The 16284-nt window shown below is 38.0% G+C and overlaps 1 protein-coding gene across 1 annotated transcript in view; it reads left to right on the forward strand.

The window, feature by feature from the left end:
- KCNQ5 (potassium voltage-gated channel subfamily Q member 5) overlaps positions 1 to 16284 on the forward strand; it is a 713228-nt gene that overhangs the window by 601297 nt on the left and 95647 nt on the right. Inside the window, 1 exon segment of the mRNA XM_044003672.1 lies at positions 9306 to 9401. Coding sequence (XP_043859607.1) covers positions 9306 to 9401 — 96 coding nt within the window.

Consider the following 16284-nt stretch of genomic DNA (forward strand, 5'->3'; position numbering starts at 1 on the left):
ATTTAACTTCCACTAACTTACCCCCCCCTTGGGCAATGGGGGCTAAGTGACTTGCCCAGGGTCACACAGCTAGTAAGTGTCAAGTGTCTGAGGCCGGATTTGAACTCAGGTCCTCCTGAATCCAGGGCTGGTGCTTTATCCACTGTGCCATTCCACTAACTTTTTAAGGCCTGCTGGGTAGGAATCACTACACAGAATGCTGGAGAAGATAATGAGACTAAATGGCACTAGCAATCTTATTAGGGTTACTTTGTTACTTACCCAATGTTTTTCACACCATCCAGTTGTTTTTCTATGAGCAAACAGTGATTTGGATGTGATCTAATGTCAATTATTCATACCATTCACAAATTTTAAATCTATACAGATATTAAAAGTTATATGTTCCATGTGAAGCATACTAGCTTAAGTTCTGTCTATGATTTCAGCCTCCCTGCTACAGATGAATTTGCATACTTTGGAAATTTATGTCTTTAGATTCATAGGCATTAAAAGAATATGACCTTTAAGTGTTTAAAGTGTCAGATATTTTCTTCTCTATGTCACAGCCATCAATTTTTAAATGCATAGCCTCTGTTTTCTCAGCAAGTAGACAAGCATATATATTTTCTGTTTCTTTCATATATTTCCATTTAGCTCTCTTGTAGAGGCTAAAACAGTGATCATCATTCTATTTTCTGGTTATCTAAATATGCTTAATAAAAACTCTTCTTGCCCTACTCTACATCCATTTCTTCCTTTTCTCTTCCCTCTCCCCTGGTACTTTCTCCCCTCCCCCCCCCCTCCAATCAGCATAGAGAAGGGTGAACTGGCAACACTGAGTGAGCATCATTGAGCATCATCAGTGAGGGCTCACGTGAAGAAAAGTGTCCCTTCTGTCTACACTCAGATGTAATGGTACCAACCCCAGCTTGCTCAGATGCCCCACTTAAAAACATAGCACAGAAATTGACATGGAGAGTGTCTAGGAGACAAAAAGATTTTGAGGAGGCAAAACATATCATTTTGCCCCTACCTGGGGCTCTCCTTTTGCCTCAATAGCATTAGAGAAAGGAGCCTGGGCATTATAATACAACCCAACTGTGAAACAGCCGTTAGTTTTTGTCTACACTTCTGCATAATCATGGGCAAAAGGCAGAATGTGAAAAACAAAGGTGATTTTTCTTCTAGGTCCGGAAGAAGCAATATTTCCTATTTCAAAGGAGGTTAATGAGAAAGGCTATTGCATTAAATAAGTATTTAAGTTTTTACTTTGGTCAGAATATTGTGCCATGCTTTTGGAGTGGAAGGGAGCTGAAGAAGAAGTAAATTGTGCCCTCATCAAGATCAAAGTCTAGCCTCTGAGCTAGGTGACTCAATGGATAGAGTACTGTACCTGAGAGAAAGACCTAATTACTAATTCAGCTTCAAACACTTACTTTTTGTGAGCTGAGCAAGTCATTTAACCTCTGCTGTCTTATTTTCCTAACCTACAAAAATAACCTACTTATATCTCAGAGTTGGTGAGAGGATAATATGAGTAAAGCACTTTGAAAACCTTTAAGTGCTATGTATATGCTAGTAGCAATAGTAGTAGTAACAGGAGCAGTCACAGTCGTGCTGGTAGTGCTAGTAGTAGTAGCAGCAGCAAGTCATGGCACATACAAAAATCACCAAAATATACATGCTAAGTTCATGAGAAAGATGCAAAACCAGTTGAAATATGAAGGAAGGCTTTCATCCCATTCACCACACATATCCAATCTATTGTCAAATCTTTTTGCTTCTACATTCTAACAGGTCTTCTTGTCTCAAGTCTCCTACTCCAACCCATTCTCTTTACTGCTGTCAAGGGATTTTTCTCAAGTCTACTTCTGATCATGTCACCCTGCTCCTACTGAGTAAACCACAGTGGCCTCCCTATTACCTCCAGCATCAAAAATAAAGTCTTCCATTTGGCATTTAATAATATGATCCCTAACCACTTTTCTGATCTTCTGCCTTATTCACCTCCATTCACTCTACAATCTCTCTATACTCTATCTCCCTTCTCCTTGCCTTTGCACTAACTATTTTTTATTCTTGGAATATTCTTCCTCCTCCTCTCTAATTCCTGGTTTCTCTGACTTCCTTCAAGTCTCAACACAAGTTTCAACATTTGTAGGAGGCCATATTTACTGTCTTGTTGACTATCTAGAGCCAGGGTCTAGAATAGCCCCATTGCCTGTTTTTGTACAGTCTGGGAGCAAAGAATTTTTAAAGTACTAGCTTATAATACTTTCCTTTCTGAGATTACTTTCTATTTACTTTGTACATATCTTGTATGTACCAAATTATTTACATGTAGTGTCCCCCATTAGAATGTAAGCTCCTTGAGAACAGGGACTGCTTTTACCTTTCTTTGTATACTCAGTGCACAGCACAGTGCTAGGAACACAGTAAGTGCTTAATAAATGCTTTTTGATTTGACAACAGACCATTCTAAACAGTTGATATATTTAGCAATAACATTATCACACTTCACTTATTCAGAGATTATTTTACTCATCAGCCTCAACTCTTTGGCATATCTCAAGAATCAGAAAACAAATTTTAAAATACTCTTAAACAATGTTCTAAGTCAGTCATCTTAAATAGGTTCTACATATAAAATATCTCTTTTTTGATGCTGCTAACTCAAAAATAATACAACAAAATAAAATATGCCCTTCTTCTAGGTATAAGTACATCTACACCTAATTACCTAATCTAAATATATGTAGATTTTCTACCTATTCTGAGGTAGAAATTCTGAGGTCACCTATCCACTGTTCTTAACTATCTGGAACCTGGCTAAAAAAAAAAAGGGAAAAGGGAAGAGGAAGAAAGGGTCTCTAGCAACCAAAGTAGATGTCACAAAACTCATGTATGTGTCTTATTCATAACAGAAGCCCTTGGGTTTTCAATCAGGGCCAATTTAATCTTTTATTCTACAAAATTTTAACAAGCCACAGATATTTTCATCCATAGACTATTAGGAGATGCAAATTAAAAGAGGAAAGAGGTAGCTAAAAATAGACATACTGAAAACAGAAAGTATCAACTTAAAACATGACAGCAAGGAAGGGGACCAAAAGACCCCTATAAAAATAAATGGGAGAGGGGCAGCTAGGTGGTGCAGTGGATAGAGCACTGCCCTGGATTCAGGAGGACCTACGTTCAAATCCAGCCTCAGACACTTGACACTTACTAGCTGTGTGACCCTGGGCAAGTCACTTAACCCCACCTGGCTCACCAAAAAAAATAAAATAAAATAAATGTGAGAAATCAAAAAACAAAGCAATCTGGACCTTTGGGTGTAGGAACAAATAGTCCTGTTTAACAGTACTTCCTAATGAAGACACGGCATAATCAAGAAAAATTAAATGATGTTCAGGAGGATCATCTTCAGTTCCAAAAACTAAAAATAAAGTGACATTTTGGGATGAAAGTCTTTTAAGAATTCAGGAGAGTGCATAATACTTTTGAAAAAAGACTTTTATCTATAATGACTAGCTTATTTTATTCGATTGGTGTAAGGAATACTTATCTTTAAATGATAGCCTTTGAAAGTAGACTGGGCCACTGAGAGGTTAAATTACTTGCCAAAGGCAAATGTATGTCAGTCAGAAATTGAACTCTAATCTTCCCAACTTCAGGACCAGTTGTCTATTTACAATGCTGTTCTGCCTCTCCATTTACTTATTTTTAATTGGCATTTAGCTAGGTAAACTTTAGTTACATGGAAAATTCACTTTTGTGTTACTCTCTATTCCCCCAAAATGCAAGAGTGAGGAGGTGTTAATATGAGCAGCCCAAATATACAATATAGTGCTCAATATACTTTTATCGAATGAATGAACAAATGAAAGGATGTAATCAAGCACCTTTTTTAGAAAACCAAAATAGCTAGAAGTGTCAGCAGAGCCTGTGTATCCTTTGAACTGTAACGCTTTGCTGAAGATTGGAGGCATGTTTACATTTTAATACGTGTTAGAATGGATCTCTTGGCTTCTCATTACTTATTTTCTTTTCCCTTATTGCTGGAGAAGTCACTACCTACATACCCTCCTAGGCATTTCTCATGTCTTCGACTTCTCTTATCTCCATTCCTCCTTTCCAACACCCCTCAATAAAATGGATACCCTTTAGGACAACCAGAGAAGAATAAGGTGCTGTTGAATCTTCCCTAAATCCCCAGGTATGCTGGAGCCAGTCAATTGTTATATTTTCTTTGTGAGCATCTACATATTGGAAATTGGCAAATGCTACGAATCCAGGCTTGATTTACTGTCTTGTTGACTATCTAGAGCCAGGGTCTAGAATAGCCCCACTGTTTTTACCTTTTAAATAAAGCTATTGTTTTTAAAAAAGGCAGCTGGACAAAGTTAACTCTGAGACCATAGTTTGCCAATCCCTGGCAAATTTTAGAAAGTGGTAAAGAAGAAGGAAAGGAAGAGATCACATATTGGTTAAGGGCCTACTATGTGATGTGCACTATGCTATTCATAGCTTTACAAATTTTATCCCATTTTATCTTCACAACAACCCTATGGGGTAGTTGGGGGTTTTTTTATCTCATTTTACAATTGAGGAAACTGAAACAGAAATTAAGTGACTTGCCCAGGGTCACATAGCTGGTAAGTATCTAAGGCTGAATTTAAACTCAGGTCTTCCTGACTTCAGGCCCATCCTGTGCCACCTAAATAAGTGCAATAATGCACTTAAAAGTGTGCCATGCATAAATTTTGCACCCAACCTAGTTATAAAACATTTACCAGCACACTCCTGCCTATATCCATGCTAAATTTTTACCCAAATTTTATACATATCCCTCTCTTTAATATTGAAGGAATATTTTTCATCAGAGTACTGTTGGGCTTTGGTATCCATACTTTTTCAGTACAAAAATATAAAGCAAAACTATAAAATATAACCCTACTGTCGCCTGCCCCAGTACCCTCTTTTGATTTTCATTTAAGATGCCCATGAAACTCAGAAGATTGATAAACTAAGAGAAAGGGGGGGGGCAGCTAGATGGCGCAGTGGTTAAAGCACCGGCCCTGGATTCAGGAGTACCTGAGTTCAAATACGGCCTCAGACACTTGACACTTACTAGCTGTGTGACCCTAGGCAAGTCACTTAACCCCCACTGCCTGCAAAACCCCCCCCCAAAAAAAAAAGAGAAAGGGGGAACAGCAGGGTTAGGAGGGCAAGCAAAGTCATGAGAGGGACAATAATAGACTTGCTGCAGACATTACACTACATTAGATCAATAGGCAGTCACATGGTGATGTAGATGGAGCAGAGCCCTTGAAACAAGGAAGACCTTAGTTAAAACCCTGCCTCAGAAACTTAGTAGCTGCATGATCCTGAGCTAGTCACACTAATTTAACCTCTCTCAGCCTCAATATCCTCATGTGTAAAATGAGGAATAATACCTCACAGGGTTTTTGTGAAGATCTTATGAAATAATAAATTTAAAGCTGTTTGTAAAGCACTATATAAACACTATCTTTACCATTGTTATTAATACTAATAGTTCATAATAAGCCTCATTTTAACAGGCTTCTATCTGAGAGCTCTGTACTAAGTAAAACAAGAAGACAGGAAGAAAAAAATGGGAATAATGCCATGATAAGACAATGAACAGGCCTGGTTTAATAATTGGCATGATTTATATAGTCTGATGAGGGACTGACTTAACAAGCACTAGCATAGCTTAATTCATTATTCTTGAATAAGGTCAATAGGATTTTCAACCAATGCCCAGCAAATAAAGCTTTGTTCATATTATACTTGTTGGAGAGGTGCCAAGCTGAGTTTGTTTTCATTTTCCAATGGTCACAGTCTCAATCCAAAATTCCAAGTACAAAAGACATAAAGTTCCGAGTGTTCAGAAATAATCTTAGCCATGACAGTTGCCATATTGGGAAGGTTTTGGTTTTTTTAAGTCCATGTCTAAGAGTAGCAACCTAAAAGATCACTTGTGTGTGTGTGTGTGTGTGTGTGTGTGTGTGTGTGTATCTCCTTCTGCTATTTTTAAAGTGTTTTCTTCCTAGACATAATACTTTGTTCTATTATAACACTTATTTTTATTAACACATTAAATGAAAGAAAGATGATTATAAGAAAGATCAATCTAGTGTGCATCTCTAAAAGGCAACATGGTGTTTAGAGAGAGCAGAAAAAACATTAGACACGGAGTAAGAAGGCCTGAATTCAAATCCTATCTCTACCACTTAAAAGTTATACAACCAGGGGCAGCTAGATGGCGCAGTGGATAAAGCACCGGCCCTGGATTCAGGAGTACCTGAGTTCAGGTCCAGCCCCAGACACTTACCACTTGCTAGCTGTGTGACCCTGGGCAAGTCACTTAACCCCAATTGCCTCCCCCCCCCAAAAAAAAAAGTTATACAACCAGAGGTAGGTCACATAAACTCCTAGCCTAGGTTTCCTAATCTATAAAAAATGGGAATAACAATATTTACATATGCTACTTCATATAATTGTTGTGAGAAAAGTGATTGTCCACCATAAAGCCCTCCATAAATGGGAGCCTTCATCATGTTCATTTACATTGGGCTTTGCAGTGAAATCTGGGCATCATAGTGGACCATCATTTGATTCTGATTCAGGAATCCACTCCTATTATCATATAAACCAAAGACAGAGAGATAGGACTTAAATGGATAAACAAAATCATAGTACTGGCTGGAATCTAAACTTGAATGAATGGAGAGAACAAATGCCAAAAAGAGAGCCACTAAAAAGAAAGGGAAAACAAGGATGGTGACAATTTCCATTTTCAATATATACATTTAGATATTCCAACTCAAAGAGATAGTAGTTGCTTATTAATAATAAATTATACTATAATAACCCACTGGTCCAAAAGTGCGACTGAATTGCTTATTGTTTAGTGATTTCCAGTAACACACTTTCAGCTGCGAAAAAGAAAAAAGACAGAAAACAAAAATTCAAAGATCCATTCTTTACTTTGGCAAGTTTGTTGTCATAACTATAAGACAATAACCAAAGGGAAAACTCTTTCTGAGTTAATATGTCTAATTACTATATTCCAAAAATACAAAATGCATAGGCCCAAAAGGAATACACCTTTGAATTTCATGACCATTGAGTGGAAACTTGACACAGACGCAGAAATGCAATCTTAGCAAGGCTATGAGCTAAGATAATGCTGGAACCAGAAGCCAACTGGCATTCCTAATGTTCAGAAAAGTTTGATACTAAAACAGAAAACAAACCTATCCAAAATATGTTATTGGAGGCATCTACTATCCCAAGATTATTCTCCTGTAGTCTTAATTATCTTGTCCCACTTGGCCAGTGAGAAAAGTGAGAGCAAGACTGAGGAGATTTAGGAGTATTCCACTGATGACCAGAATCCTATAAGATCCCAATCAAAAGGAGAGACAAGATCTAAATATAAGCAGATCTGGGTTCCCAAATAAGCAAAATATAGATAGGGGCAAAGTTGTGAGACTATAGTTAGGAATACATTTGAAAGATATAGAAATAGTGGCAATCAGCCAAGCTGAAGGCCTTATTCAAAAGTTCCAAGTGCCCTGGGCAAGTCACTTAATTAACCCTAATTGCCTCCCCCCAAAAATAAATAAATAAGTAAAAGTTCCAAGTGGCAGCATAGAGAAAACAGACAAGAAAAGGGTATGAGAATTTCGTAGGGATATCAATAGGACTAGACTTGTGATTCATTGATATAGGGAACTCCCTGATGAGGAAATTCATCAAATGCAAGTCGGCATCCTCTCTGAAAGGTACAATGTGTGCTGCCTAGAACTCTCAGAGGTCAAATGATTTGTCTAGGGTCACACAATCAGTATATGTCAGAGGCAGGACTCAAACCTACCTCCTCCTGGATTGAAGATTGCCTCTCTCTACTACATCACACTGCTTCTCAGAGAGAGTCACATGACAACAAAATAACTCATTTCATCCATTGTGAAGTAGAGGATCAGTTTCATGATCCTCCCCAAATAAATTAGTCAAGCAGACTTAGAACAGTAAGAAATGCTGAGCATTCATCTCAAAAGGCATTTAAGTACCTATAGCATGTAAGGCACTATAAAAGGCATTTTTGTTTTAAAGGCACAAAACAAAAAAAGAGAAAATAGACACCTGAGTGAGATGACCAGAACCCCCCACCTCTTCAGGTAATTCTTGTGTTTATGACTATAATGGCAGCCCATTGAGATACTGATTCCAACTTAAAAAATCCTTTTCTGTCCTCAATACCAGGATAATCTTTGTTTTGCCAACATGGCCTGATAACAATTTGGAAATTAACCCAGGTTTTGCAAAGAGCTGCAATTACTTGTGTTATCAGCAGCAGGCAAGCTTTAACTTTTCTCTTGATATAAACCCTTACCCATCAGGAGCATCACAGCTTAAAACAACAGTACTCTGCCAAAGCAGAATTCCATCCTCTTCCCATATCATCATTTAATAAGACTCTTCCCCCATCTCCAAGAGTCAACAAAAAATGTCATCATGGCGTAAACAAGAACCAAGAAAAGCCTGTGGTTTTACTGAGTGTGAGATTTTCTGGGAATATTCAGGGAGAAGACAGCAAATGGCAATGCCTCTTTAGTTTGCTAATTAATGGCATCCTGCAAAGTATTCTTAGTGATATTTTCTAATACTGTGGCATTGATATTTTGACATTACATTGAAATGTAAACATACTAGCCTAAGGGCTCATAATAAGCAATATGCTTTGTATCCAAATCGATTAAATAAACATTAGTTATAGGCAAATCTGATGTGTAAAATATGGTGCTAGGCACTAAAGCAGATAAAAAGAAGCATGAAGCATGGTCACAGCCGTCTTGGAGTTTACAATCTAGGGGATGAGATTAGCCATACAAAGAAATACAATGCCAAAGTATAATGTGAAACTGAAAGAATGAAAGACACAGTATGCTGGTAAAACCCTTGGAGGAAATTAAAATTCTGCCTGAAGGAGGATCAGGAAAGGCTCCATGAAGAAGCAAGACCTTTATGGACAGAATTTCATCATTAAAAAAATCATCTTTTGGGGGCAGCTAGGTGGTGCAGTGGATAAAGCACCGGCCCTGGATTCAGGAGGACCTGAGTTCAAATCCGGCCTCAGACACTTGACACTCACTAGCTGTGTGACCCTGGGCAAGTCATTTAACCCTCATTGCCCCACCAAAAACAAATCATCTTTTAGTTTTCTGATATCCACTTTTTAAAATAGTGTCCTTAAAATGCAAAAGTGGCTGTGTTTTTGTATTGTATTTCAGGGTATTCTTGGCTCAGGGTTTGCATTAAAAGTGCAAGAACAGCACCGCCAGAAACACTTTGAGAAAAGAAGGAATCCAGCTGCCAGCCTAATCCAGGTAAATTTCAATGTAATAGTTATATCACAGGATCTATCTCCATTAAGTAGTTGTTGGGTACATTTTATAGTCTTTGTGCTTCATTGTTATGGAGAATCATTGTTTTGTTTAAAGGAACCTGAACCAAACGTACAATAATACAGAAATATCTTTGATTTGGGTTTATTGGGTTCATTTTTTTTCCAAGAAGGGAAATGTACGTTTTCAATGACTCATGCATGCATTATTCAGATGAATAGCCTTGCCAATAAGACCAAGCAGAGGGCAGTGGCTAGGTGGTTTACTGGATGAATTAATTTGTTTTTTGAATAACTTAGAAAAACAGAGTTGATCATTAAGTGATAGAATAGAACGTGGCACTGGCCTCCATATTCAATTTTTTTTTCCAAACTAACAGGATGGCAGGAATCTGAGGTGACAATGTATTTATCTAGAATGTCGAGGTTGGAGTTTTTATGGTGATTACTGTTGCTATCATTTGGTGAAGCAACCTGAAACAGATATCCATCCTATTTACAAACCGACCGTGCATTTTTGGTTGGCAATAGAAAGAAATTCAATGTTGGAGAAGGTGAAAAATTAAGCATGATGTTTAGCTGAAGCCAGTTCATAGAAGCATTGACTTTTTAGTCAGCATTTCTTCTTATTTGGTGGCTCTGACCTTGTGTTCAACAGCCAAAGGAATGCTTTCCCCACTCTTTGCCATCCATAGTTCACTGGTGTACAGCCTGCTGTTGGACCTCGTAGAGAATTTAACACACATTATTTTTCCCCACTCAAATTCTTTTTCCCCCTGGTGACCCAATAATACACAGTCAGCTTTTGATTATACAGAGGTTGACTATCCAACATGTGAATTTTTTTCTAGGTGTCTGGCTTTTCTTCCTGTTAGTTTCTTAGCCATTTTTGATGCTTATTGGTACCTTTGCCAGAGGTTGAGTGGGGAAAGAGAGAAAAGGGAAAATTTGAAACCATTCATTTTTCTTCTCTTTATTAGCTCAGGGAAAGAGTGCTTGTATCTAACTATTGAATGGATTGGGGTTTTTTTTAAATCTGAGTTCTCCGCTGTTGCCTGTTGGCATGGAAAACAGAGGTAAATGTGATACTCAATTAAATTACCAGTGAAGGTAGATCTTGACTTCATTTTTAAATTCCCAGTTTTCAAAATAAAATGGGAGGGGGGAGAGAGGAAATAAGTTCTCCTTTTCTAAGCTAGGGGAAAAAGAAATTGCTTCTGAGTTCTGGGAGCCAAAACAACGTCTGGAATTATGAAAAGGAGAGTCATTTACTCTGTTCAGTTTCTAAAAGTTACCCTGGGCCCCAGGAATCCCTAAATCCTTAGGAGAGCCTTGATTGGTTGTTTGATGTGTTCAATATTATTCATGAAGTATTCTCCTCACTACTATTGTCCTTTAATCTTGCTTCACTCCAAAGCATCAGCAGGTATATTTAAAAGTGAGGCTCTTTGCAGAATCTCTATCACAAGGCACACTTATAAGGAGAGAATAAAGGAAGACATTGTTTTTACTTGACAAGAGTCATTCCTCTCAAGTACTAAACTGTTTAAGGAAAATGAATCCCAAATGAACTTTTTCAATTGATAATAGCTGTTTCTGAAGCAATCTGGTAGAGGTGTAGACAGACATACATTGACTGCATCATAGGAGAGCCCATGAAAAAGGAAGGAGGCCTTCTCCATAGGGAGCTATTTGTTTTTCAGTCAGCTTAGGGTAAGGGATCTATCTTGGAAGCCCAGGATACACTATGTTATGTCCAGAGTGGGAGAATGGGAACAGCCCCCAGTATATGAAAAAAAATAGCTATAAATTAGGCATCAGGGAAGTAAAATTATCAGATTTATAAATTATCCTTCTGCACATCTTTCCAGTACTCTAATTATTGTTTAACATATGAAAGTATTCAGTGATCTTGACTTTCTAATGGGAAATGGGATACATGAAATTTAGAAAAAAAATTGCCATCAAAAAAAGGTTGTATTTCTTAGTGACCAATAATCATCTGAATCTGTTCATTTTAAAAGGCAGTTAACTGAATTAGTTTGCAGTATAAATAGAAGGATAATTCTTGAATGTGTTCATCATTATTTCCACCATCCAGAATTGGGACTCGAAAACTAGCATCTACACTGTATGTCTGTATAATTTATACCATGAACTAGATGGGTAAACCAGTTTCATGTGCTGACATATTGTTCATTTACTTATCTGCTAAGTCCTGCTTGGACAGCAGTGTGTTTAGAATAACAAGACCAAACCTAATCCCATTTGGTTTAAATCACAGCCATTGTCTTTCTAGAGGATAATACAAATAAGAGAATTACCCAGTGCACATCCAAGAAGCAACCAACATAATGGTATTTCAGAGCTTTGGTGGAAAAATACAAAGGCACATAGTTTGCATCAACTGTAATTCCAGTATCTTTGTATTATCCATTTAAATAAACTTTTCATTTAAGGAAAAGCAAATAACTTTTGACAAAAGGTATATCTTTCTAAAGATACATTTGCCAAAGCCTTATAATTCTTAGGTTTTTGATCAGTCATTTCAATTATGTCCAACTCTTTGTGACCCTATTTGGTGTATTCTTGGCAAAGATATGGAATGGTTTGCCATCTCCTTTTCCAACTCATTTTACAGATGAGGAAACTGAGACAAACAGGGTTAAGTGACTTGCTCTGGATCAAATAGCTTGTAAGTGTCTAAGGCCAGATTTGAACTCCGGAAGATGGGTCTTGGGGGGGGGAGGGGGGGCAGGGCAATGAGGGTTAAGTGACTTGCCCAGGGTCACACAGCTAGTAAGTGTCAAGTGTCTGAAGCCAGATTTGAACTCAGGTACTCCTGACTCCAGGGCTGGTGCTTTATCCACTGCGCCACCTAGTTGCCCTCAATGGATCTTTCTTACTCCATGCCCAGCATTCTGTCCACTGTTCTACCAATTCTTAAGTGCTATCAAAAATTCCAAACAAAATCTTCTCAAAGTCCCATGTTAACAATGTATTCACATGGTCAGTTACTATGTAAGGTAATATATACAGTAAAACTACAATGCAATAGGCCAAAATGATAGTTATGAGACTAATTGATATCCTCTTCTCCCCTATAAGAAAATCAAAGTTATGTCTGACATGCATATAATTATGTGTTGAGATTTGAATTATTTTCTACAGAGACCCAAACTTATCAAATAACAAACACCTCTACTTTTCATTGTTCATCAAATAAAGTTGGCCTTTGGCATATATGTGTTAGAATCCCCCCTAGACAGTGTTTGTTCCTTCTACCAAAATATGATTATGATTGATAAAGTTCAGATGTTCTGAATTGTCAGTACATCAGTCACTTAATCATTTGGCACTGAGGTTGTTGGGGTTTAGCTCCTAATGTGTATTTGCAACCTATTATTTTTCTGCTATTTCAATTAGCAGAGACAGAGTTCCTCGAATGCACATGAAGAAAAGACAAGGTTATTCTTGTGAAAGTAATAGCAGAACTATTTGTTTATTTTCCATTTAAACTAAAAACTATCATCAGCCCTGAGACAGATGCCACTTAGTCCTTTTTATACTGTTTCTCTATAAAACCATTTTTTACTAGGAGAGAGGATTGAAGAAGCCAGTGATTGGCAGTTAAGTATAGACAGATCTGATAGGGCAGCTAGGTGGCGTAGTACATAAAGCATCGGCCCTGGATTTGGGATGCTAGGTGGCACAGTGGATAGAGCGCTGGCCCTGGATTCAGGAGGAACTGAGTTCAAATCCAGCCTCAGACCCTTGACACTTACTACCTGTGTGACCCTGGGCAAGTCACTTAACCCCAATTGCCTCCCCCCCCCCCAAAAAAAAAGAATAGATCTGATAGAAAAGAGGGCAAAAGCTAAGCCTCATAGCAAAGAAAATTTTCAGTCTTCCCAAAGTGTGACCTGTTCTACCTAATGTTCTTTGTGGCTTTGGTGGGTGATGTCTTGGTCCCTTTTTGTTGGGGGTGTGTGTGTGTGTGTGTGTGTGTGTGTGTGTGTGTAGTTTACTTTGGGATCTTTGGAGATAGGGGAAGGGAAGGAGTTACAGGTTCAGTGAAGATGTGGACTATAACTGAAGGTCCACACCACCTTTGAACCAGGATCTAAATATAGATATTTGTGGAAATGATTTTAAATAAGTGGCCATTTCCAATATGGCCACAATGTGAAATTCTCTTGGATTTTCTCCATTATAGAACAAAAGTTATGCCAAAAAACAAAAATCCATGGATTGTCACATGATTATACTAAATCGAATTGGAGATAGTTCTAATGCAATTTGATATCTGGGTAGCTAGGTGGCACAGCAGATAGAGTGCTGGGCATGGAGTGAGGAAGACTCATCTTACTGAGTTCAAATCTGGCCTCAGATACTTACTAGCTATGTTGCCCTGGGCAAGTCACTTAACCCTCTTTGCCTCAGTTCCTCATCTGTAAAAATGAACTGCAGGGGCCGCTAGGTGGCACAGTGGATAAAGCACCAGCCCTGAATTCAGGAGGACCTGAATTCAAATCCAGTCTCAAACACTTGACACTTACTAGCTGTGTGACCCTGGGCAAGTCACTTAACCCTAATTGCTTCACCAGAAAAAAACAAAAACAAAAACAAAAAGGAACTAGAAAAGGAAATGGCAAACCACTCCAGTATCTTGGCCAAGAAAAGCCCAAGTGGGGTCACAAGTCAGACACAAAGGAAAAGACTGAAAAACATCGATTTAATATCTAAAAAAATATTCCAAACCTAGCACAAAACTAATCATCATATCATCATGAGGATGCTGGGATGTCTCAAGTAAGCTAGATGCCCAGTACCTAGTCATATCACTTCAGCACTTTTGTTCAGGCTCTACTTGTGTGCACCCTCCTCCCTAACCCATCAATCAACCCAACCCATCAAGCACCTAGTATGTTGATACATAGGCACTGTGCTAGGCACTGTGGATACAAATACAAAGAAAGAAACCATTCTTCCTCTCAAGGAGTTTCCATTCTAATGGAAATTCCATCCCAGGCACTCTCTCTTTCCATATGGGAACTACTTCTATGCCACTCAGATTTAGAATCTCTCAGCTGTTAGGGAAGCAACATGGTATAGTGGAAAGAATGCTGGATCTGGAGTCAGAGACTCAGGATCCAAATCTAAGTTCTGGCACTTAGGACCTACATAACCCTTGGGTAAGACATTTAATCTTTGGAATTCAGTTTCCTCAACTATAAAATGAAGAGGGTTGGAGTAGGTGACCTCAAAGGTAACTTCCATCTCTAAATCTGACTCTAGACTTTCATGCCTGACTTGTGATCTATTTGCTTGATTCATCATGTATTTCTGCTTTCTGATAAAAAATTTTTAGTAAACTCCCACTATAATAATTCTCCTTTCACTGATTTGCACCCAAATAGTCTCCACAAAGCTGTGCCATGCCAACATACATTCACATAATGAACCCAATACTATCCACTTCCATCTACCACTTTGATTCCTGAATTTCCTCACATAAGGATATCCTTTTGATAGACAATGCTATTTAATGGCCCTTTCTTGTTCAACTTGAATAGTCTCTCCTGTTGCCACATTCCAACACAAGTCATGCCCCACCAAGGCATGCTCCCTGTAAAGTAGTTTGCTTCCTTGCATTTAGATATATAATTCATTTTGTATAGTCATTTCTAGAATATTCTTCCTATGGGTTACTGGGCCCATTCACTAATGTTGTTCTTTGAATAGCATACCTGCAGTTTTTATAATCATGAATCGGGGCAGCTAGGTGGCACAGTGGATAGAGCACTGGCCCTGGAATCAGGAGGACCTGAGTTCAAATCTGGCCTCAGACACTTAATACTTACTAGCTGTGTGACCCTGGGCAAGTCACTTAACCCCAATTGCCTCACCAAAAAAAAAAAAAAGAAAGAAAAGAAAAAAGAAAAAAATAATAATCATGAATGAAAGGAGCCTAAGTAGAGGCCTTATCTGTTTAAATGAACCTATCATTTAAAGCAGAATGATTCCAATGTGTGGGTTGCAACAACGTATTTTTCTCTAGAAGTTTGAGTTTGCCATGACACTGTTTGCAGGTCAAGTACATAGCAAGAACACTCATTAGATGTCCCTAGAAAGGTAGTCTCTGCTGGGTGATTTTTCTTGAAAAGGTAACTATTTCTTACCACAGCCTCCACATCTAAAGAGAAAAATGCAGCCTGTCATTTGGATGCTTTGTCTACATAACAAATGTATTTTGAGTGGTGAACTAATTTTTTTAGATTTTCCATCAAGTTCTGTCATTGTATAGACAGACCTAACAGCCAGTCCTGAGCTTCAACCTTTCAATGTTCCCAAATTGTACTCCTTCTAGTATCCTATTTTTTCCCCTCCTCTAATTTTGGTCTTGGTTTATATTATCACTATTTATCTTCATCTTTGGCCTCAAAATAATTGTATAAGTTCCACCTCAGGAAATTTCACAAATTGAAATCATTTACCTTTCATGTCTACTTACTAATTGGATTTGAAACTATTTAAAAGCTATTTGCAGCTGTCTAATTGATCTTTGATTAAAGGGTTCAGGATGACTGTTTTTTCCTATATTATATTTTGGTTTTCAAGGACTTTGTCCTGCGAGTTTTCCTGGCATTGTTTCCTGAGCTAGTGCAACAAGCCATGCCTTTGGTTTAGGCCAAATTGATTTTTTTTCCATAATCAATTCTTAATTTATTTAATATCATACTATGTTGGTTTTCTTGTGCTTTTCTATTCTTTCCTGATACCAGGCTGCTTAGTGAATTTATTTGACTGACTGCAAAGGAACAAGCCTAGCAGCCACCTCACATATCATAAAAGTATTCTTCCAC

The sequence above is a fragment of the Dromiciops gliroides genome, chromosome 4 (assembly GCF_019393635.1).
Source record: "Dromiciops gliroides isolate mDroGli1 chromosome 4, mDroGli1.pri, whole genome shotgun sequence".
Lineage (NCBI taxonomy): Eukaryota > Metazoa > Chordata > Mammalia > Microbiotheria > Microbiotheriidae > Dromiciops > Dromiciops gliroides.